At 33.6% G+C, this 24,153-nt stretch overlaps 3 protein-coding genes across 4 annotated transcripts; all 3 read left to right on the top strand.

Moving 5' to 3' along the window:
* The first annotated feature begins 6,959 nt into the window (after positions 1-6,959).
* On the top strand, positions 6,960-10,696 carry LOC110711508 (haloacid dehalogenase-like hydrolase domain-containing protein 3). Of its 2 annotated transcripts, XM_021889918.1 has the most exons (5): positions 6,960-7,280; positions 8,914-9,038; positions 9,159-9,418; positions 9,578-9,784; positions 9,870-10,696. In XM_021889918.1, exons 3-5 carry the CDS (start codon positions 9,161-9,163, stop codon positions 10,176-10,178), a joined length of 774 nt encoding a protein of 257 aa, XP_021745610.1. In that variant the 5' UTR covers positions 6,960-7,280; positions 8,914-9,038; positions 9,159-9,160; the 3' UTR covers positions 10,179-10,696. The 2 variants fall into 2 exon arrangements, with proteins under 2 accessions (XP_021745610.1, XP_021745608.1); XM_021889916.1 differs by having other exon boundaries at positions 8,914-9,418.
* A 137-nt stretch (positions 10,697-10,833) lies between these two features.
* On the top strand, positions 10,834-13,919 carry LOC110711499 (exocyst complex component EXO70B1-like). The gene has a single exon (XM_021889904.1). The coding sequence runs from the start codon at positions 11,642-11,644 to the stop codon at positions 13,697-13,699; it is 2,058 nt and encodes a 685-aa protein (XP_021745596.1). The 5' UTR covers positions 10,834-11,641; the 3' UTR covers positions 13,700-13,919.
* A 6,005-nt stretch (positions 13,920-19,924) lies between these two features.
* On the top strand, positions 19,925-21,436 carry LOC110707232 (glutaredoxin-C5-like). Its single transcript, XM_021885248.1, has one exon. The coding sequence runs from the start codon at positions 20,430-20,432 to the stop codon at positions 21,078-21,080; it is 651 nt and encodes a 216-aa protein (XP_021740940.1). The 5' UTR covers positions 19,925-20,429; the 3' UTR covers positions 21,081-21,436.
* Positions 21,437-24,153: the final 2,717 nt, after the last annotated feature.

The following is a 24,153-nucleotide window of genomic DNA, read 5'->3' as shown; positions in this document are numbered from 1 at the left end:
TGACCCGGACCTGTTGATTCAGGTCCGGTCCCGGTTCTTAAAAATCCAGGTTCCCGGTCCCGGTCCGGACCCGGTCCAAACCCGGGGTTTTCAGGTCCGGACCTGAAACCCGGGAAAATCGTAATTAAAAAAAAAAAAAAAAAAAACAAGAAAATATCTGATTCTCTCAGCCTCCCTCAATCTCTTTCATATTTTTAAGTTCTAACCCTAACTCCCTAAGCCCAAACTGATTCTCTCAGCCTCCCTCAATCTCAACTTCTCAACGCGGCTGTCCCAACTCGCTCCGGCCACCGCCCACTGCCGACACCTCCCTCATTCTCTCAGGCGATGCACACCGATAATATCTGGTAAGTATTTGCTTATAATTTTGGTATTTTTAATTCGAAATAATAAATTTAAGTGTGAGAATTTATATGTTTATTCTTGTTTCAAATTTTCAATTGCTTTTAATGATTGTTTGATGTTTGCATGTTGAATTTCTTATTTTTAGTTCATCTCTTTCGAATTTCTGTTTTTTTTTTTTTTTGGTTTTTTTGAGTTTAGGGTTCATAAGAATTAAGAAGTTTAGGGTTTAGGGTTCAAGTGCGAAATTTAGTTCGAAATTTTGTGTTTATTATGATTATTAAGATTAATTTAGTGCGAAAATTTGTGTTTATTCCTAAAGTATAAGTTATTCAAGGTAATATATGTCTCCACTTGAATTATGGGTTGGGGTGGTAGGGTGGGTTGGGGTGGGGTTATGGTGGGGTTACGGTGGTACGGTTCTGGTGTGTGGGGGTTAAGGGTTAAAAAATGCCTCCCTGAGAGCGTCACAAAGTTGCAGAAATTGCAGATATTGGATTTTCAACAATCTAGTGTTAAGAGTTTTGCAAGCTAAGTCATTTGAGGCACTTGTATACTTGAGGTAGATTGGTTGATATGCCACCGAGGTTTGGGGAATTAAAACCTCTCCAAATTTTAGATGTGTTTATAGTCAGAAATAATAACGGTATAGATGTGTTGGGTAACTTGAGTGATCTTGTTGGAAAGCTCATAATCAAATATGAAAAGCTTCCTTCCAATCCTGGTGCATCACGGACAGGTGATAAAGGTATATTGAATAACATGAATGTAACAGACTTGTCATTGGCATGGTCATCTTCGTGTTCAAAACCAGCCAACCTAGAAGAGTTTGATTACTTTCATCCACCTCAAAGGAGAAACATTTCCCCTACAACTTATGTTTGGAAAGGCTGTTTTTGATAGCCTTATTTCTATACATATTGAAGACTGTCGAGGATGCAAAGATCTGCCAGCTCTGAGTTCATTGCCTCATCTGAGAGCTATTCAACTCTGGGACCTAAATGTCTTGGAATACGTGGAGCCTGATGTCGATAATAAAAAATTTACAAGTTCTGGTTCATCTACACTCAGACACTATTTTCCTTCTTTGGAATACCTGTTGTTGGCTAATTTACCAAGATTGGAGGGATGGTCACGTTATATACAACAACAACTCCTAATCCCTTCTCATAATCTTACACTTTGTGTGAGCAATTGTCCAAAGATGTCATCGATGCCTCTGTTGCGAAGTCTTGTGTCATTAGAGGCACATGATATCCATGTGAAATTTCTAAGGCATCTCTTATCAACTACTGCAGGACCATCTCCTAGTGCCACGTTGAGGAAGCTTGAAATTGTCTCAATTTTCGATCTTAAGTCCACTTTTCCAATTAGAAATCTGAATGCTCTAGAGTCACGCGATCAAAGGAAAAACAACTCGTTGGAGAATTTATATATTTCTAGTACTTGAGAGTTGAGACTTAAGAGAATTTATGTAATTTTATGAGTTTTCGTGGACTTATTTGTATTTTCGGTGGACTCATTTGTATTTTTGGTGTTTGAGAATCGGGACTTTATAGACTTTATGTAGTTTTGTAATTGATAATTTTGGTTTGTATGTAATTATTAAATTATGCAACAGGTCTAAAAATCACAAAATAGGTCCATATGCAGGTCCAATAGGTTTTGTATTAAAAAAAAAAACGAAAAAGACACAAAACAGGTCCATTCAGGTCCAAACCCAGACCGGATCTGATTTTTCAGGTCTGGCCCGGAACCGGACCTGTTAATTCAGGTCCGGTCCCCGGTCCTCATAATTACGCAATTCAGGTCCCCGGTCCAAACAGGTCCGGTCCAGGTCCGGTCCGGTTTTGGACCGGTGTACACCCCTAGTCCAGATGCTTGGAAAAATCTTTCCAGGCATGCTTGAATTAACATTGTTTGATCCACAGATGCTTTTGCAAATAGAACAATATCATCCGCAAAAAATAGGTTTGAGAGTAAAGGGCCATCCCTGCTTGCCCGTATCGGTTTCCAGTAGCCATTGACGATGGCTGCCTCTATAGTTTGGTATAGGCGCTCCATACACATCATGAATATATACGGAGATAATGGGTCTCCTTGGCGAACTCCCCTGCTTGGTTTGAAACTACTCGAGGGCTCTCCATTCCAAAGTACCTGAAGAGTTGATGTGCTGATGCATTCCATTACTACCTCTATCATAGTTAAAGGGAGGTTCATTTGCACAAGTGTATCTCTTATAAATGACCATCGGAGCCTATCATAGGCCTTTTCAAAATTGATCTTGATCGCCATATATCCTTTTTTTCCTTGCTTTCGTCTCATGGTGTGCAAAACTTCTTGCATAATCACAATATTATCTGTGAATTGTCTACCCGGGACAAAACTTGATTGAGTGTTCGAGATTAAAGTAGGCAGGATTGGCTTGATTCGATTGACTATAACCTTCGTGGCAATCTTGTAAGCAACGTTACATAGCCCTATAGGTCGAAATTGGGAAGCAAGTTTTGGTTTTTCAATTTTCAGGATTAGAGCAATAAACGTGGCATTAAAGTTTTCAGGCATGCCTTTCCCTTCCAGGATCGGAATGATGGTATTGTACACTGATTCTGCTACCAAGTCCCAATTCTTTTGATAGAAGAGCGCCTGAAATCCATCCGATCCCGGAGCTTTGAGTGGGGCCATCTCTTTGATGACCATATCAATTTCAGCTCGAGTGTATTGCCGAGTGAGAAATCTCCATTGATCCAATGGGAGCTCCGGAAAAACGTCCTGAGGCACATCAAATCGAATAGGTTCCCCTTCTTCAGTAAAAAGCTGTGAAAAATAGTTTACTATATGCTCTTTAATTAGCTCTTTGTCTTGTATCCAATCCCCATTGTTTCCCTTTATGGCTACTATACGGTTCTTCCACCTTCGTATGATAGTAATAAGATGGAAAAAGGTCGTTTACGTAATTAAGTGGGATCTTATTAATTTCGTAGTGTGTACGTATCAAATATCTTTCTGATTTTCATAATTTTGTTACGCAGTATAACATTAAACATATTCGTATTTGGCAATAAAACTAACAAGGTTATGAAGATCAAATTTGATGTGGTCTTATGTGTAATACCCCGTATTTTTATATGTATTTTAAATTTAAATAAGTATTTCTTGAAGTATTTAAACAATATGAAATAGATTATATAGGGTTTCTTCAATACAAAAAGAATGATTTTAATTAAAAATATATTTTATTATTTAATAATCTTGAAAATATTGGATTTTATGATTTAAAATATTGGGGCACATTATTTTATATTAAATAATTTAAAAAGACAAGTTTTAAAGAAAGTCAAATCCTAATCCGATTAGGAAAGGGATTATTAAGGGAAATAAGTAGGAGGGCTAAGAGGGAGTATAAATACTCCTCATGTGCCTAGGGTGAAAATTCACCCAAAGGTACGTTCTCTTTCTCCCCTCTTATTTTATTTTTCCTTAATTTTCCCCTTCCCCTTTTATTTATTAATTTATTTATTTATTGTTTACACCACCACCACACACGCCGGCCACCACCACCAACCTTTTCCGGTGGCGGAAGCCACCAGGAAGCGTGGCAGCGGCGGCCAGGTGGTTGCATATTGTGTATTCTCCGTTCGTAATTTTCTTAATCTCGATGTAATCACGATTAAATTCTAACTCGTCCGATTTTTACAAAAAAAAATAGTGTTTTTCGTGTGTAAACAATATTATAAACAAAACTCACTACTTTAGTAGTGAGCACCACCTTTTCGTGGCCAAATTCAGCCTCTAAATATGGTTTTCGGACAGTTTTTAATTTTAACGAAAGATTTATGTTGCTTTTCTTATTTTAATTAAATCTATCCTAAATCCAATTGTTGTTTTTGGGTTTTGTGATGATTCTTAGGATGTTTAATAACAAGTATTTTAATTATAATTTTTAGATTTTGGTTTTTAATTAAAAAGCCCCAAGATTGGAAACCCTAGGTTTTTAAATTAATGTTTACAGATGGAATTTGATTATGGTTGGTTGAAATTATTAAAATTAATGTTTTTAAACCAAATTACAGAAATTTTATAAGTTTTAATAATGCTGGAATTTTTATATAAAAAGTCTAATTAAAGTTTCTTGAAAAGATCTTTAATTACCCATTTAATTGGGAACAAAGTAAGGGTTTTAAATAAAAATTCAGATTATTTTAGAGGGTTTTTTAGTGATTTAAAGAGAGTATATATTGCTGGAATTTTGTGTTAAAAGAGTATTAATACTTCTTTTATAATTGTGGTTTATAGGAGAATTCCAAGTGAGCAATTTCGTGTAATCGTGGCTATTTTAAGATCATATTCAAGGTACGTTCGCGTACTTGGTAAAGTTTAAGTGTATAGAAGCATGCTAGGTTGTGTTAAATTAATTCCAAGTAGTATCATGATAGGTGTTGGATGAAATTTGTTGATTTGATTGATATTGGTGAATAATTTGTGATGAATGAATTATATATGGTGAACTGGTGATTGGAATTAATTATATTGGCATGTTGATATTGAACCATACTTTTATTATTGGCATGTTAGAAGGCATGTTTGGCTAAACTGGATGTTTATCTTGGTTTGGATTATGGAAGAGGAATTTTATTATGGTTCATATAATTTTTATTGATGCTATAAGCATGAAGAAAGAGCTATTTAAGTGTCTTAGTACACATGGATAAATTATATTGCGGTGCCTATGTGCACTTAAGGTGTTTCTAACACCGAGGGATAGGATTTGCGGTGCCTTATGCACTTAAGGTGTTATTTAACACCAAGGTAGTTTAAAAAGGATTCCACACTAAATTTATATGGTCACCAGATATTCAAGAATTAAATTGGTTGTTTGATTGCTTGAGTGAATTGTCATGTTTGGTTGTGTTGTGTTTGAGAGTCATCACCAAGTCTAATAATTTGTAAATCACGTAAAGTGAAAGAGATTACACACCAAAACTCTTGGAACGTATATACCTTGAGTATGAACATATTGGGGGGGGGTGGGTGGGTGGGTTATGCGACTTTATATTTGACCATAACTCCTACTGGGGGTACAGGACGCTGTACTTTCCATTTTATTATTTATTATGCGCAGGATCCAGTCACTTCATGTGGCATTTGCCTACCCGGTTAGCTCCCGGTGTAGTTTACCTCAATTTATTTGAGGCAGGTAGTTGGTTGGAAACCCGTTCGATGTGTAATCAAAATTAAATAAATATTAATTAGTAGTTGAGTCAAGTGATGATTGTTGTGTGCTTGTAAACAGGTGCATCGAGGTAAGTTGTATGTTGATAGGATGAAAGCATGTTAGTGTGTGTTAATTACGCTTATGTACTCAGCTTTGCTGATTGTGTGTATTGCGCGTTTGTCTGGCCCTGTCCTTACCTTGGCCCTACGACGACCCTTTTCTAATGGCGAGTAGTGGGGACAAGTAGAGAGAAGCTTTTCAGGTGATGAAGCATAATCATGAAGGGGCATGAGTGAAGAGTGAATCATGCTTAGTTCTCGTTAGAATATGATTTGTTTATTGCTTTGATTTATTATTTAATTATGTTGATTGTGAGACTAACGCAAAGAGGTTTTCAAGTGTTTTGGTTTAAGGGCCTACAATGGTTCCAAGTTGTAGATTGACTTCGTTTGACTTTGTTTGACTTTTACTTTCGTTTGGTTTGACTTTTAAAGTTGACTTGATTTTAAATAGTTTTAAAGGTAGTCTTCCGCTGTGTGTCTTTGATAATTGCCTTAGCCGTTTTCACGATGGCGACAATGTCTTAGATTTTCCTTCTTCGTATTTTAAAAAGGGCAAAACAGGTATTTTAAAAGGGAAGGAATTTCTAGGGTGTTACATTATGAGTCTAGTTTGATTTTTCTGGATAGGTTTGATCTAGTTTAATTTTAACAGTAAGTCCTTAGAAAGTGTAAGTTACTTATGCAAATACTTTTCTTATATAGTCTTACTAACACATAGTTTACGGAATTAATTTAACGACCAACCATTTTTCTTGAAAACCATGAAATAGTAATGGGGCAAAAATTAAGGGACGAAAGGCATAATATATATTGGAAAGGTATAGTTTGGGAATCATATGTATTCGCTATTTTTCTTGTGTCATTTTGTCTTCCAAGTCCACAACTTTAAAATAACTTATGCAGATTGAGTTTACAAATTATTTATAGACTATATAGTTTTTTTTTTTTTTTTTTTTTTTTACTACTCCGAAAAAATATTATCACAAGGTTTGAACACTAAACCTCCTTAAATAAAGACAACACTTATTCCATCTTAGCTACAAATAAATCATGTTCTATACATTGGCATAAACCTCCTTAAATAAAGACAACACTTATACCATATTAGAATGTATCATAAAAGTGAAAAAAACATCTAAAATAATTTATTGTTGTCATGGTATTTTTATAAATTAGTGACAAATAAAATCAACAACAAAATTTGCCCTTCTCTTCTCTGCTGACTCAAGTTGAAATCTGCTCTACCTTGCCACAAGCTCTAAAGAACAGGGCTTAACTCCGTTTTTTTTTTTATGAGTGTTTAGAAAGAGACACATGTTATTTATGTCAAATGATCATTTTTCTTCTGAAAACTTCAGTACACTTTAAGATTAGAGACCAACCTCACGTTTTAAGGCCCCTAGATTAGGCTTAAACCAACGATAACTTACATCCATTTATGTAATTACCACCGCCAACATTAATCTGTGTGCTTGAATAAAAAGTTAGCTTCGTAATTAACAATTCAGCGGCACTCTCTCTCTTACTCTCCAGTTGAGACTTCTATTTTCTTTCTTTCTTTTTAATTTAAATTAAATTATTCCCAAATGCTTGACCAATTCGCTACAAATTTCGGACTCACCCAAGTTATCTTAGATTCTTTGTCTGATTTCTGCATCTGGGTATGTCTTCATTTTCCTTTTTACTCTCAATTTCGTTTGTAATTTGTGTTTCTTCTTCGTTAATTAATAATTTTGCCTCTTTGATTAATTCACCTTAAATTGTTGATTCATTTGGCTTACTGTTATTCTTTTTACATGAGATTGCATGTTTTAAATTTGTTGGTTGCTGTGATTATTACTTTTTATTTATTTATTTATGATTAATTTAATTTAACATTTTGGAGTTTGATGCCAGTTGATTCTTGTAATATAAATTCATAGTTAGTCACTAATTAACTTGATTAAAATGGCATATAATTTGTTGTTAAAAAGATCAGTTGATTCTGTGAACAGTTGTCAGATGTCTGTAAACTAGGTTTTCCCTTGATTCATAGTTTTGTGTTGTCATAAGGTGATACATTAAGTAGGAATAAAAAAATTATTTGTTTTTATAAAGTTGATCACTTTTTTGATAAATTCCAATTTTTGAGCATTTTGAAATTCATTTAAGCTGGTTCTGTACATTATATAATCATTGAAATACAAGCTTTTGAGCAAGTGTTAGGGATCGGATGAAGGCTGGAACCTTGCTGAACTTGAATTTAAACACGGTAAAAACTCGACTAGGCTCAACCTGGGTTTACACCCTTAATTACATTGAAAATTAGAACAATTGGTTAAAGGCTGTTTTATGTCAAATTGCTGTAAATGTATTCGGGTGGATGTCAAAAACTTGTGGATCATATGTTAATTGTTTAAAGCATTTAAAATGCTTAAGGAACAACTTTCATCTAATTGTCAGATAAAATCTTGATATTGAGTAAAGATAAATGAAGGAATGCTCTAAATTTTACTGCTGATTAGAGCAGTAAAGAGAGACAAAGTGTTGCAAATGCTATTCTTCTATGATTCTATCAGATGTTCTCACTACGTTTAACTCTGTATCTTGTAGAATGCTAAGTCATTCAGTCATTCACATAGCTGAATCAAGTAATGGATTTAATTCCTATTCCATGATGGTCATTGTGTCTTGTATAATTTCAGCACCATTTTAGCAGTGACTTCAACGTACTTAGTTAAGAATTAGAAACTTATAGATTTAAGTAGAAATTTAGGGGATTTAAAGATCAATAACTTCTCTGGGAGTGTAAGGTAAGTGATTATCTTGCCCTCCCCTGATACTCTGACACACTCTAATTTTTCGTTGCCAAACTTGTGTTTGATACACATCTGACACCTTAAACAGATGATAACACTTAAGTGTGATCCCTGAATTACATTAGAAAAACACATAAAGCTTCCTGTATCCATGTTGGATACCTCTGACAAGTCTGATACTTGCAAAGAGTCTGAGAACTCTGAGAAGCATCAAGTCTCCAATAGTTAGAAGAAGCGCGCACTTTCATGGATTATGTTGAACTACATTGGATCACTTGGAAAGATGGAAATCATGTCCAAGGCATTATATATTGCATCTACTCAGGCCACCAGCACTCATTGTTTGTGGTTGTTTAATCTACCACTGCACTTATTTGTTCCAAGACTAGCTGATCAAATATTGTTGTTTTTTCTCCTTCTGTTAAGTTTGCCAAAATTTCTCCTTGATTCCCCACTAGAGGCCTATTCTGACCTATATCGTTGTTTACTGTTGCAGAAAATTTTCAGATTATTGATTTTAATGGCTGACTGTAGGAGTTTATAAATCTTGCCTGGAGGTTTCAGCTGCAGTCATCTTCAAAAGTTAAAATTTTCTTTCAAACCTTGAAGTCCTATAGTGTGGCAAGTGTACTATAATTGGATCTTGAAGTTTTCTTTGCTATAGTGTGCAATAGTTGGACCTTGAAGTTTTGTTGCTGCAGTGTGCTAAAGTTGTACCTTTGCCACTTGTTTGGACTGCAGAGATGACAATCTTGTCAAAGTTACGTTGTATAACTGTTGATGTTACCGGTACTCTCTTAGCTTACAAAGGGGAGCTTGGAGATTACTATTGTATGGCTGCCAAAGCTGTAGGATTACCATGTCCTGACTACAAACGCATGCATGAAGGCTTCAAACTTGCATATACTGATATGGCCAAGAACTATCCTTGCTTTGGCCATGCTGCAAAGATGCCCAATATTGTTTGGTGGAAGACATGTGTCCGAGACTCCTTCATAAGGGTAAATGTTTTTGCTTTGGCTATTGATCCCATAAATTGTTTGATTGTTTGCATTTGAAAAAAACGGAAATGCTCATTAGGGTCATCTTTGGGTGTTTCCTCAGTAGATTTCATAGAATCTTTTGCTGCCCCCTTATGTATAGTGTTTTCTTGGTGATAGGCTGGATATGACTATGATGAAGAGACATTTGAGAAGATATTCAGACGCATATATGCATCATTTGGCTCATCTGCCCCTTATGTTCTTTTCCCTGATTCCATTCCTTTCCTAAGATGGGTCCGTGCACAAGGTATGCCGGTTGGGCTAGTGAGCAATGCAGAATACCGTTATCAAGATGTAATTCTTCCTGCCTTGGGTATAAATCAGGTAAAGATTGTGTCTTAGCTTTTAGTCTATCCTCTGTATCGTGAGTGCAATGACCTTGAAAACACTTTTAAATTCTGAAATTCAGGGTTCTGAATGGGATTTTGGAGTATTCTCTGGTATTGAAGGTGTAGAGAAGCCAAATCCAAGGATTTATGAGATAGCATTAGAGAGAGCAGGAAATGTTGCTCCTGAAGAAACTCTACATATTGGAGATAGCATGCGTAAGGATTTTCTTCCAGCAAAGAGCTTGGGCATGCACGCATTATTACTAGATAGATTTAAGACTTCAGATGCCGAGAAATGGAGAAAATCCGGAGCACCTGTCTATCCGGATTTGGCATCTGTGCAAGATCTTCTAAATTCTGGTAACATTGACTTGCTGAAAGAACTTTGAATTATTAAACTTAATGAAGTTTAAGTTGGTGTTACCATATTAAAGAATTCTAACATTAACTTGCTTTTCTAGATCTTCTTTAGGCCTGCCTTCTCCGTCTGTTGTAGAATCTACACATTCCTTAGTCATGTTCATTGTATAAGAAGCATCTCTTTTTCAAGAATTCTGCTTCTCTTGTTCATTAGTTCTATATATTGAGTGGTTGTTGATGAAGCTCTTCCTTCTCTTAGTTCTGTTGTTTTTTTTTTTTTTTTCCTTCTTTTTTTTGTAAACAACTTTTTTAGGTGAAATTTTCACAATGTTTCATTGCTCTGGGCAGTACAGCTCGTGGCGACTGTGCCATACCAGCCATCCTGTGGGCTAAGCCTGCGCACTATAAGCATTTCCTAGTATATTAATTGTAGACTGATCATGCCAAAGTGCCAAACCATTGGCCCTGTGGCCTGTGCTGTGCCAGTCTTTGCAAAATGCGGCCTTGGCTTAGCCTGCGTGCCTCATGCTGGCCTCATGGCCCACTGCCATCTCATGTCTTATTCTAAGTTGCATGTTATCTTTTAATTAACGCTAACATGTTTCTTAATATTTTAGTAGTTTAAAGTTGGTTAACGAAGCATTTTATTTATTTATCGTTCGATTAGACGGTCAAAATTGTCTCTTGTCCTATTCGTTGAGCTATGTAACATAAACTGAAAGTCTAAAATAACCCCCATTGAGTATGACCAGCTGAATCAATCATAATCTTCAGATAAGCAACACTTCCAGTTTTCACCTTTTTTTTTTTTCTTTTTTCTTTTTTCTTTTTTGTAGCTTTGAAGGTATCTTTCTTAGTTTGGATCATAAATCATTGATTATGGAAATGGTCTGGCATTATCCATATTTATATTCTGATAATATACACTTATAAACTATAATTAGTCAAATCACCCTTATAATTCTCATAAATCAACGGTTTGAAGTGTTTTAGCTTAATGTTCTGTATCTGTATTATTATCTATAAATTTAGGCACTTAATTATATGAAATAAAGCATATTTATTTTAGCATATAGTATTATATTTATCATGTACAGATGTGCTCAAGTTGACAATAAAAGAGTAGACGGTTGTGGGGCCTCAATAAGTCGTGGTACCCACAAACTCTCACACCATATAGGGTCAACCATCAACTGCCATTCCCTCCCAAAATTAACGGCCATCTAAAATTTAAATAGAAGAAAAAAAATAAATTAGAAGAAAATATAATTTTCCAGATTTTTCAATCAAAATTTCAGGCATCTCTAATTTCAGACCCTTATTTTCTCCATTGTTTTCGCTTCTCTTTCCCACCATATCCTCATCTTTCTTTCTCTCTCCTCTCTTGTCTTTCTGTTTTGCTTATGACAAAATTGTAAGGCCATTTGTTTTTTCTGATCTCCCCCGAAAACAAATAAATAAAAATAAAAATAAAAACTCGAGGGGGGAAAGAATGGAGAAGAATTCTTTTGCATCCAAGTCTAGTAGCTTTAATGATCGGAGTGGTTCTTCAAAGAAAGAAAAATCTACACGTCTTAGCAAATCCTCTAGTTTTAGTGTTCATGTAGATCGTCGCCTTCCTCGTCCTCCTCAAAGAACCCGTTCTTCCAATGACGCTGTGTTGATCCAGGCGGCTTCTGACGTGAAGGAGATAGAAAATGGTGGTGAGGTAGAGGAAGTTCATCATCAACCTACTTTGGAAGAACTCAATGAGGAAATCGATGGCATCATCGAGAAGCTCTCCTCAATGGAGGACAACTCGAATCTCCCTGGGATTTCTTGGACAGTTGAGACCTTTGCCAAGATGGTTCAGGTGGAGATTGAAAGGTATGATTCATCAGAGTCTACGTTGAAGTTCGGGCAGGATGTTGATCAAAACAACGTATTGATCAATTCGGTAAGTAGGTTGTCGAAATTGTCCAATCTGTTAAGTAAATTCTCATCTGATGAGAATGTAAAAAAATTAAGCTCGTCCCTTAGCCTCACTACACTCGTTGTCCAAAGAGCAATGACTTTCATGGAGGAGGAGCTTCGAATCATTCTAGAAGATTCCACAAACCCTTCTAGACGCTCTTCCGCCAAGCCAGAAGCTACGGATTCTAATGAGGAAGGATCTGAGGAGGACAAGTATCCAATGATTGGCGAGGAAAGTATATCTAACATGAGGAAGATTGGTTCGTTGATGATCTCTGCAGGGTATGAAACCGAATGTTGCCAAGTATATAGTGTTCTTCGAAGAAATGCCTTCAAGGAAGCTATGCAACGAGAAGGGTTTGAAAAACTAAGCATCGATGAAGTGCAAAAGATGCAATGGGAGTCTCTTGAGGGGCACATTGGCAATTGGATCAAAATTGTCAAGTATGTGGCAAATGTCCTCTTACCCGGTGAGAAGAAACTCTGCGATTCTGTCTTCTCGAATGAGCACCCATCGATCAGTGATGCCATGTTCTCTAACCTTGCTCGGTCAGCGGTCATCCTCTTCCTTAACTTTGCTGAGGCAATTTCCTTGACAAAGCGTTCGGCTGAGAGGTTGTTCAAGGTGATTGACATTTATGATACTTTAACTGACCTTATTACCGCCCTTGATAAAATGTGCTCTAAGGAATGCGCCAATGAGCTGAGGTCTGAGTTATCTTCTGTGAGACGGCGTTTAGGGGAAGCTGCTGTTTGCATCTTCTGTGATCTCGAGAACTCCATCAAAAACGATGTTGCAAGGAACCTAGTTCCTGGAGGGGCTGTCCACCCACTGACTCGATACACAATGAACTACTTGTGGTATGCTTGTGATTTCAAAGACAGCCTCGAGCAAGTCTTTTCTCTTCACCACATCACTGGACTGAATTTGGAAGCCCTAGAGCCGAGAAGAGAGCATCAGGATGAGGAGGACAACCACAACAACAAGAACCAAGGCCCGAAACAAACACCATTTGCTGCCGAGCTAATGACAATCATGAGCCTTTTAGATGCAAACTTAGAGGCAAAGTCTAAGCTATACAAAGATCCTTCATTAAGATACATCTTCTTGATGAACAATGGGAGATACATTCTGCAAAAGATCAAGGAATCAGCCGAAATCCACGATTTGGTTGGGAATAATTTTTGTAGGAAAAGATCATCTGAGTTAAGAGGATATCATAAGAGTTATCAAAGAGAGACATGGAGTAGAGTACTACAGTGCTTAAATCAAGAAGGATTGCAGGTTAATAATAAGGTTCAAAAGCCGGTACTAAAGGAGAGGTTCAAGGCTTTTAACCAAATGTTTGATGAAATTCACAAGACACAAAGTGCCTGGGTGGTGAGTGATGAACAACTTCAATCGGAGCTTCGAGTTTCCATTTCAGCTGTTATGATTCCGGCTTATAGGTCGTTCTTAGCAAGGTTCGGACAACATTTTACCCACGGAAGGCAGCGCGAGAAGTATATCAAGTATCAACCCGAAGATATCGAGAGTACTATCGAAGAGTTGTTTGATGGGAACCAAAACTTGTCCATGGCTAGAAGGAAAAACTAGCCCCTCATCTTGCAAAGGAGGGAGATTAAGGAGATAAATGGTTTGTTTTCTTCTATTATTGTTTTTCAAACGAAGTTTTTTTGTCATTACTAAGTTTGTAAACATTCATTTTGGTGTACTATGAAATGCAATTTTGCTCAAGACAGGCTTCATAGCTTTTTGAGTATCCTACTATTTGTATAGAGATTTCTTGTTTCATATAATATACGATGAAAAAATTATGCAACTTTAACAATGTCTATCTTATAGCATTATGATTGCGATCTTGGTAATAATTTGGTTTGAAATCCGAATGTCACAACTCACAATATAGTACTTTGAAGTAACTTTTTATGTCTATCATTGATTAACTGATTATATTAGTGTGAGATAATCTAATCTAAAATTCTCTCATTGTGCAATAAAACTGCAATTTGATAAGAAAGATACTATGTCATTGGCATACAGTGAGTAAGTTCAAAGCTTGCTAGATTTAGTGCTAAACATGGAATACTGTGAGTTATGGTTTACTATTCTTTTTAATTTCGTTAGTTTTAATTTGTACTCTCTTAATCTCCAATACTTGTATTATGCTTTATTTCATTACTTTACTCTTAATTTCGTTGTCGACTGCACTCAACCAATTAGTAAAAATTAGGTAAAATACACTTTTTTTTTTTTTTTTTTTTTTTTTTTTTTTTTTTGGTTGGGTAAGGAGAACAACCCACTCTTTGGGGAATGAGGGAGAAGAGTAAGGGAATTCCCAGTTTTCCACCCACAAGAACCACAAGTCCGCAACTGATAGGAATCGAACTCATACCTTATGGTGTAAAATACATTTAGATATACTACCTTAAAGTTGCAAAAAAATATGAGGTAGCACAATCTATTAATAATACTATACTAAATTGGTTCTTTTTTTTTTTCCCTCCAAAAGAGCTTAAGATCCCGCCCATTTCCTTCTTGTGTGTGTGTGTTTTTTTTTTTTAATTTTACCTATCTATTTTGTTTGGTTAAGAGATATTTATGGTTATTATTTTTTTTAACCTTTATCACTAACCTATTTTTTTGGTTAAGAGATATTTATTATTGTTTGGCTAAATTCAATATGTTTTGAAATTTTCTGTACCTTTATCACCTATTTATTTTTTTTGGTTATGAGATTTTTTTTTTTTTTTTGATAACCTTTATCACCTACCTATTTTTTTTGGTTAAGAGATATTTATTTTTGTTTGGCTTCTAGTATAATGCTATAAATATTACTAATGTATTACAACAGCCAAAACTACAATATTCCACCGATAGTATATTCAAGTAGGTTTTTTTTTTTATTTTTTTTTATTTCATATATTCTAATAACAACTAATCTAAATAGGTAATACTAACTTTTTTTTTACATAGATGTACAAGCTAACATTTTGAGCATCGCACGGGTACTACCTAGTAGAGTTCAAAGAGTAGTGGTTTTATACTTCACCATAAAAATGATTTATTGGGCCTATGTTTTATGGCCAATTTGCTCTAGTATGTAGGTTGTAGGCTCGTAGCCAATTTTGTCAAAAAAGTATACGAATATAATTGAAAGAAAAAGTTCTAAGCCCATAAGTAATAAGTATGGTACCATACTTGGCCAAAAAGTCAGCACTAATACGTGGCCTGTTGCTCACTAATCCTTGTGAATATTGTGATGGCTAGTTGTGCTCACCAATACTTCATTGATTCTCCAGTATCTAAATAAGTGCATTATTTAAGTGGTACATTACAACTCAAACTATTACGAAGTATTATTTTTAATCTTGCATTATTTTAACTTTAAAAAATTATTGTGACCGATCTAACAAAATTTTACATGATTATATTTGGTTTTTTAAATATTATTCCATAATAGAAAATTAAGTCAAAGTTAGTAGGTAAATAGTTCAAAGGTCAAAGTGAAGCACTTATTCAACTAAATTCAAGTATGAATGAGTTTTATTTTTCAATTTCACCATATTTTTAAAGCTATTTCTAGCATGTAAACATGTACTTCTAACCGTTAATTTTTTAAGTTTCACAACACAATTAAAATACAAAAAGTATACAAGTATTATTTTGAAAAATAAATACCATAACAAATTATACATATTAATGTTGTGTATTATATCAAATAATTTCTTCATTTTTATATACTTGCAACAAAGTCTGTAGGCATACACTTTTAAGGAGTGATTAATGAAGTTAAAAAAATGATTTTATCAAAAAAAAAAAAAAATTAATACTAGGGGTAGGAAGAGCTAGTTACCATGTCAAAAAATAATTTTGCATGTTTATATTGTATAATCTTGACCTAAAATTGTGTGATCAAGACTATATTGAAAGTAAATGTTCAAATGTAAGATGAATAAAATACTCATATTCAAGTATTAAAAATTCATGAAAAAGTACTTGTATGTTACAAACATAATGTTTGTAAAGGGAAAGATTACAAACATAACTAGATTAACTACACAATATAATATGCATAATACTAGAAATAATTACTACCTTCTTTTCAATTCATTTGCAACATTTTCATAAATGAATATTATAAGTTATTTGTAATAAATAATTTATTTCCTTTTTTTAATTATTATTTCTTTCTATCTCTCTTCATCACATGCAAATAAATAAAACGGACTCTGTTCTGCTGACTCAATCTATTCTTCTCTACTCTACTATGTTAAAATCTGCTCTGCTCAGCTATTTGAGAAGCTCAAAAGAAAGGCCGTACTATATAAAGAGTCGACTAGTGAGCACTGAGCAGCATGACGTCCATAATATGGATTGAACAGTAAAAGGCTGTGCATGCGCCCTGGATTTGCTGAGCAAAGCAACTCCAAAAAAAGTGAATAAAAAAAAAAAAAAAAAAGGAAAGTATTTTTGCACAAAAAAAGGTGATTGGTCTGTTATTGTTAATACAGATGCTACTGCTGTATAATGTCTCACTTTAGTGGTATTGATCTATCTAAAGTACGGATTGTAATTGTTATAGTATTGGGATTTGGGAAGATCCAATGGGCCGGATTATCTGGTTCCGTACCCGAGAGGCCCATAACCCGGTAAAATTGACTGCCATTTTTTGCACGCCACATTTCAGATTTTGTTTTCACTTTTTTATCCTTTGGTTTTTTCTCAATTGTCATCACTTTAGGTATACAAATACAACACCCCCTAATTTATTTTGGTTTCATAGGTTAACCCCTTATCTTATTAGTACTAGCTTCTAAAACACTTGAATCCATGAGTATGCTTCCTCCATTAGTGTTCTTGTTCATACAAGAACCAGTAATACACAATAGAGGTTGTGGATTTTTTGCCAGCAATCCAGCGTAGCAATTTGTTTATACTCCGTATTAGAATTACATTTTTTAATGCAAAAATTATTTATAATAATGGATAGAATGCAAAGTACTCAAATGTATGTGATACTAATAGTAGTTCAATTACTTTGTGATGATTTCGTAAGTCCTTTGACTTTTGTTTTGTAGATTTTATGGTCCATGTATATGTATGTGCGACTATGCAAATATTTGTTGTCATGAATATTAAAAATAACCCTCTAATCATAGGTTATCAATTCCAAAATTTATTGCTTAATTGAGATCTTGGACCAAAAGAAAACTTTATTGCTTTTATTGATAATGCTGATGGTGTGATTGGTGTCAATGTAAATCAATATATAATTTCCATTTTTCAAATTAAATTCACATTTTCGTCACTAAAAAAATACTTCGTTTGTTTTTTTTTTTTTAACAAAATTAGAAAAAATTATAAACAACACAGACAATTAAATAAGTAGCTAGGAAGATACGGAGTAGCAAAGAACATACTATACAAATATGAAGGTTAGTTTTTTTGTCCCCCTTGCTAAGGTTTTTTTTTTTTTTTTTTTTTTACAAAAACTAAGGAAATGTTGTTACAATTACAAACTTTGAAACTTGCAATTATACTTGTAGTAAGTGTAAATAATCATGTCATAATGAGCATAAAAGAATCTCTCAATAAGACTTAAAAGTAGTCAACTTGGTACCGCAAAAATAGAAAAAAGAGCAAGATGTTACAAACTGTATATCCGACAGATATGCCAAAAAGAAACCATTGACCAGTAAATATTTCATTAAAATCACCACATAAATTAAATAATTCGGATAAAAATTAAGAAAGCTGATGTTTGCCTCAGTAAATGCGACAACAAGGACATAAACAGCCGTTTTTAAAAAAGTTGAGATGATCTTACATAAACGAATACTCAGTTAAAGTTGTTTCTCACAAACCCTTCTTCCATATCTTAGCTTACATACCCTTGCCAAACCATGCTCCTGTTAAAGGTAGCCTAGTGCAATAGTTCGTACTACTGCATAACTATGTAGTAAACTTGTACTTGTATTTAGTAATAACAAAATTAAATTAAGCCTAATTATTACTTTAGTTTATCAGTATTAGAGTTGGGCATGGACCGGGCCGGCCTGCGGGCGATACAGGCACAACACGGTAGCGGCCCGACATGAGGAACGAGAGGTGGGCCGTGAACAAAAAAATAAAAATTCGGCACAAATCTGGCACGAGCTTTTGGCCCGCCAGCACAACTCATAGTAATAAAAATACTTAAAAAAACTATAAATAATAAAAATAAAAACAATAAAAATAAATATTATAAAAATAAAAATAATAAAAAGAACCATAATAATATAAAGAACTATAAATAATAAAAATAATATAAATATTAAAATTAATTAATTAATAATTAAAATATTTAATTAATAATTAAAATAATAGGTTGGCCCGCGACCCGGCCTGCCAAGCACGTGGATCGTGCCGTGCCGTGGGCTGGAGTGTGCCATTTGGTGGCCCGGCTCAGCACGGCACGACATGACCCACCTCCTGGCACGGCAAGACACGACCCGCGACGGCCCGACATGGCACGATGTCCAGCTCTAATCAGTATGCATAAGCATTTGACTAATAGCTAGGCTCTTTCCAAATTTATAGGTCAATTGGTTTATCCGAGCCAAGAAATCAAAACGAAGTACTCGTACGAGTCGTGAAAGTTAATTAATAAAACATATCATAGTCGTGTTTTAACAAAATCAAGTATTCCGTACTTTGTATTGGTACTTTTATATATATTGAGTAGTTAGTTATATATAAATGGAGTTTTTCACACATGCTTATGAAAATTTTCTTTCTTAAGCTAAGGTTACATGCGTGCGGTGTACCCAATACCTCATGAGTACGAAAAGGGTTGAACTGGACACCACCACTTCTTATTTATGCATGTTTTTGTAAAGATAGGAACCTTATTGATACAAATTCAAACTAATACTCCCTAGCTAGCAAGAGTAACAACACATAATAACATTAATATTACCATTATATATTGCTAATGATTAGATAAAATATGCTATAAACTTCGAGTACGTATTATATAAATAATAAAATAAAAAATTATTAGGAAACCCTCCTCACAAAGGATATTCCTAATATGGAGTATGTATTATATTGGAAATGTATAATAAGTTATATGTACTTTATATGTATTATTATACACCGTAGTATATTAATCTTTCAGAAGTTTGAAATATAATCCGTAGATGTGACTAAAGCTTGAAAGTCATAAGGATTCTAATTGGGTATAGAAGACAAAGGCTAAAGGCATTAGCCGCCTTCTATATATGATAAAAACTGACATAACCTACTTTATGTTTAAAGCCATTATTGTCTTTTAAAGTTTTAACTATATTTGTTTAATTATGTTACGTTAATTTGGATAAACCACTCTTTTACTTACACATGTTTTCTTTCCCCTAAAACCTACAAAGATACCTACCTATCATAAGTCACAACTAATTTAAGACACTATTTCTTTTTGGCATGCGTTGCGACAACTAACAGACAACCCCTTTAATTACCAACGTATCCTTCGTTATCTTCTTCTTAGCTTCAAGAAGAATTTCAATACCCCATAATTAACATTACTCGTGTGCATCGTGCTCTTCTTGCAATAATAGTTGCATTATTGCCTTAATTTTGTTTGAAGTGCAAAGACGACTAATTAAATTATTACTCATACGGTCATACCTAAGCAAAAAGTCGAAAGCAACGGCATCATTCACCACACTAACCCCCTAAACTCACACTTTAGTCGAGTACTCGAGTGGGCTAAGGTGAGCCATAGCGTGAGCTACACAATGAGCCAATGATATTTGGTTGAAGAAATTGCTTGCATGAATGTGAATGAGAAAAATAACCAAATACGAGTATAAACTTGATCATATACGAAGTACATTTGAATAATGTTCTCAGAGTACAACATTAACAAAAGAGTTTTGTCAATCACATAATAACATGTTAAACAACCATTTTTATTTTTTTTTATACTTTTACTATTGCTTTATTTATGTAGATGGTTAAAATCTTACTCAAAATATGGAATCAAATCTCGTCTATAAATCGTTTGAAAGTTTTATTATGAAAAATTAAACAAGTGGACAATTATTTCTTGTTCTTTGTAAGGATTGTCTATTTGATCTACAAAATTGGATTGTTTTTAAATTTACTAATCATTACTTTACGTTATACAGAATATAAATGATAATATGATCATATAATGAAATATGGACAAAAAAAATACACTATTATAATCAATTACTTACGTCATCAAACTCATAGAGTCATAGTCACATACTCACATTTACCTTGTATATATGTTCCCACGCCTATATAAAGGGCATGCATGCTCTCATTCCAAAAACACAACCTCATCACATACACTTCATCTCTCAGTATACATTCTCTCTTTCTCACCTTTGAAACATATATTAACCTAAAGTTCTTACTTCAAGCATTATTTGCGCAAAATAAAATTCTAATTAATCATTTATTTCATTCCAAATTCCTCTACTTTTCACTACTACTTAAACCCTCAAAAAAAGAAAAGAAAAAAAAAATGCAATACCATTTACAAGAACCATCCTCATCATCATCGTCGTCATCATCATGGGGATACTCATACTACATAGGAGTACCATCCATGAACATGATGAACATTCGAGAAGCGGCCGACCCGCTCGAGAAAGTGGCAAGGCTAGCATCCGAGAGTGCGGTGGTAATATTCAGCGTGAGCACCTGTTGTATGTGTCATGCGGTCAAGCGGCTGTTTTGTGGTATGGGTGTTAATCCAACGGTGTATGAACTCGACGAAGATCCAAGAGGAAGAGAAATGGAGAAGGCTTTGATTAGACTGCTTGGTAATAATTATTCACCACCTGTTCCTGTTGTTTTTATTGGTGGTAAACTTGTTGGTGCTATGGATAGAGTCATGGCTTCCCATATTAATGGCTCTCTTGTTCCTCTCCTCAAGGAAGCCGGTGCTCTTTGGCTTTGAACTATATTCGATCGATCAATAATAAACTAATTAAGCTAGGTTGCGGGTTGGTTTCTTATAAGCCAAACTCGAATAGTTAACGAGCAAGTTCTTTATATTAGTTGAGAACTCGTAGTTTAAGGATAGACTAATTAAACTCGTTATCATCTCTATTCATAAATTTCAGTATGAATAATTGTAGTAATATGACTTGTATCTAATGACTAGACTAGCTGGTGGTAGGAAATTGCATTGCACACAATTTTGGAAGCATGACACCGGTGTGTTGTGTGTGTGTTAATATAATTATGATTATAATTGTAATTGAACGACTCAAGATGATTTATGTAATTTGTAGTAAACTGTGAAATGAAAGATTTGATGCAAATTTACATTTGTCAAAATGAATAACTGTAATATACTTCGTATTTCAAAATGCTCATAAAAAGTCTATGGGCAAAAAGTCTTGAACATGCAAGTATGCAACCTTTAAAATATAAAATTAAAAGTAAGAGCTTATCCAATATACAAGTAATAATGACATAATTAATGGTAATAACAGGAGGCTATTGAAGGTTTCTTTTCTCACCTCTCAAATCCTTGCAAAATTCTAATTAATTTATTACAGTAGTTTTTTATTTTCATTTGAAAAAAGATTCTGAGCAGTAATAATTAAGTATAATAATCTAAAGCATCACGCGGAACGTCGCTAGTTTTTAATCCAAGGCACCAAAACTCTATCCTAAGAGGCTAAGAGTACACACTACACACAATTAGGTGTGTTGTTTGGCTAGTTACTTCTTAGAACAAATGTAATGAGAGTACATCCTGTGAGAGTCAATCCTATTCCTTTACTACAACACATGAATAAATCCGAGTAACAAATGATTTTGGATATGATGATGATGATGATTTATCGGATCCATTTATGTTCCGACTCCCAAATCTTTGATCGGCGAAACCATTAAACATCAGTTAAGATGAGTTGGTTTCCCCAAAAAAAAAAAAAAAAAAAAAAAAAAAAAAAAAAAAAGCACTAGATGGAAAAAGAACAAATGACTCTAAGCTTTAGATACATGGTTTAGAAAAAGATGTAATTGAATTTTTGGGTTGAACATACTTTTTTTTTTTACACAAGGGTTTTACATTCTTGTAGAAAGAAAAATATTATTCTTGTACAAGAAAGGTATGTAAATCATGATTGTTTAGCAAATAAAATTATACTTCCTCAATCCCCTAATATCGCAACATGTTGAGTTTTACACTTTTCAACCCGTCACATAAACCATTAATATCATTCTAAAAAGTTAAAACATCTAATATCATATCACATCACATCACTAATAAATGAAGCCGATATCGCATCCAGGCCACGAGACAACGACACTTGACATTCCAATTTTTCGCCAAGTGTCACGCCACGTAGACGACAAATAAATATTATTGTGACACATATGATGCTAAGTAAGGGATAGATTTTAAAGATAAAAATGTGGTATAGAGTTTTATTATTGATATACTTTTAATATTTCATATATACAAAATTAATAATAACTTTTAATAAATATCTTATAATTCGGTACTATTTCCATCATAAAATCCGTTTTAAAAAGTTCTTTAAAATAAAATCCATTTATAATATATTTAATTTATTTACAAAAATAAAAGAGAATCAGTAAAAATAAGTTTTAATCATGAAAATTAATTTTTATTTTGGTAAAAATACTTTTGGTTCAATAAAAATAATTTCAATTCAATAAAATATATTTCAGTTCAGTATGTATCTCTAAATATCCTGATTATAGGATCGTATAGAACATTCAATCCAAAAGAGTTTATCCTAAACTTTTATCAACCATCTGGGCATTGCCCGGGTACAAAACTAGTATATATATAAAGGGGAGTTTTTTCCCAAGATTTTAGAGAGCCACATAGGATTTTAATTTTTTAAAAATTATTAGAGCGCCATGTAAGATTAGTATTTTTAGAGCGTTACGTATAGGATTATGCCACGTAGGATTATTATTTTAAAGCGCCATGTAGGATTAAAATCAAAAGTTTGACTCACTTTGCATTTGCACGGTCTCCAATGAACATCTTTGATTGTTAATTCGGCTATGTATAAGTAAAAATTTTAAAAAATTGATATTTGAAAAATTTATCATAAGGGGAATCTAATAAAATCAAACTTGTTAATTTATTTTGATTATATAAATCATAAAATCTGGTCAAAGTTATTTTATTTTGACAACATGAATAGTAAGTAAGTCAAACTTTCAGATTCGGAGGTAGTATTAAACTTAAAAAATGAAATTCATGTTAAAAATTGGATTAGTTAAAAAAAATAATGAAATATGAGAAGTGATTATAATAAAATATTTTTTTAAAAAAAAATGCTAATAATAAAAATATAAAATCACATTCAATTATAAAAAAATATCAGTTTTGAATTATCTACAAAAAATAAGAAAAAATCATTAAAACTAAAAATATATCCTTTCTCTTTTTCGAGCAAAAAAAAAAATGTTCATCATTAAATGTTCCACGCAAATAAACGTAAAACTTTTGCAGGCAACGAAGCATATATTTTAGAATTTGAACACCATGAGATTCTTGAATGTGATGAACAATAATCAGAAGTGTTAATTTTGCAATTCAAGGGGGCAGGTTTAATTACACAATTTATCAACTGGCACGATCAACGACTGATTTACAAAGGATGATGGAAGCCTGGAAAATTTAAAATTTGTTTGTATATGTGTGAACCTTAATTGTATAAGATTAAAAAAAATTGTATTATTATGTGTTAATATTTTGTTATTTCGATTAAATATTAAAGGTTAAGTTTAACTATGAATAAAACCCGTGCATCGCACGGGTTTAAATCTAGTATAAATCAAGATAAAGTTCAAAAACCCACACAATATTTACGTATAAATCACAATCTAGTAAAAAAAGAGTGGGTGAATAGAGTAAAAGTCCAATTGTCGTAATATTAAGGGAATGTATGAAGTGTTTAATTGATTTACTAGAGTTTTTGTTGCATGAGGTTGCAAATCAAAAATAAATTTTTACTTTTAAATAATGATAAATA

The sequence above is a fragment of the Chenopodium quinoa genome, unplaced genomic scaffold (assembly GCF_001683475.1).
Source record: "Chenopodium quinoa cultivar QQ74 unplaced genomic scaffold, ASM168347v1, whole genome shotgun sequence".
NCBI lineage: Eukaryota > Viridiplantae > Streptophyta > Magnoliopsida > Caryophyllales > Amaranthaceae > Chenopodium > Chenopodium quinoa.
Note: the sequence above shows the minus strand (reverse complement) of the source record. Positions and strands in the feature narration are given on the sequence as shown.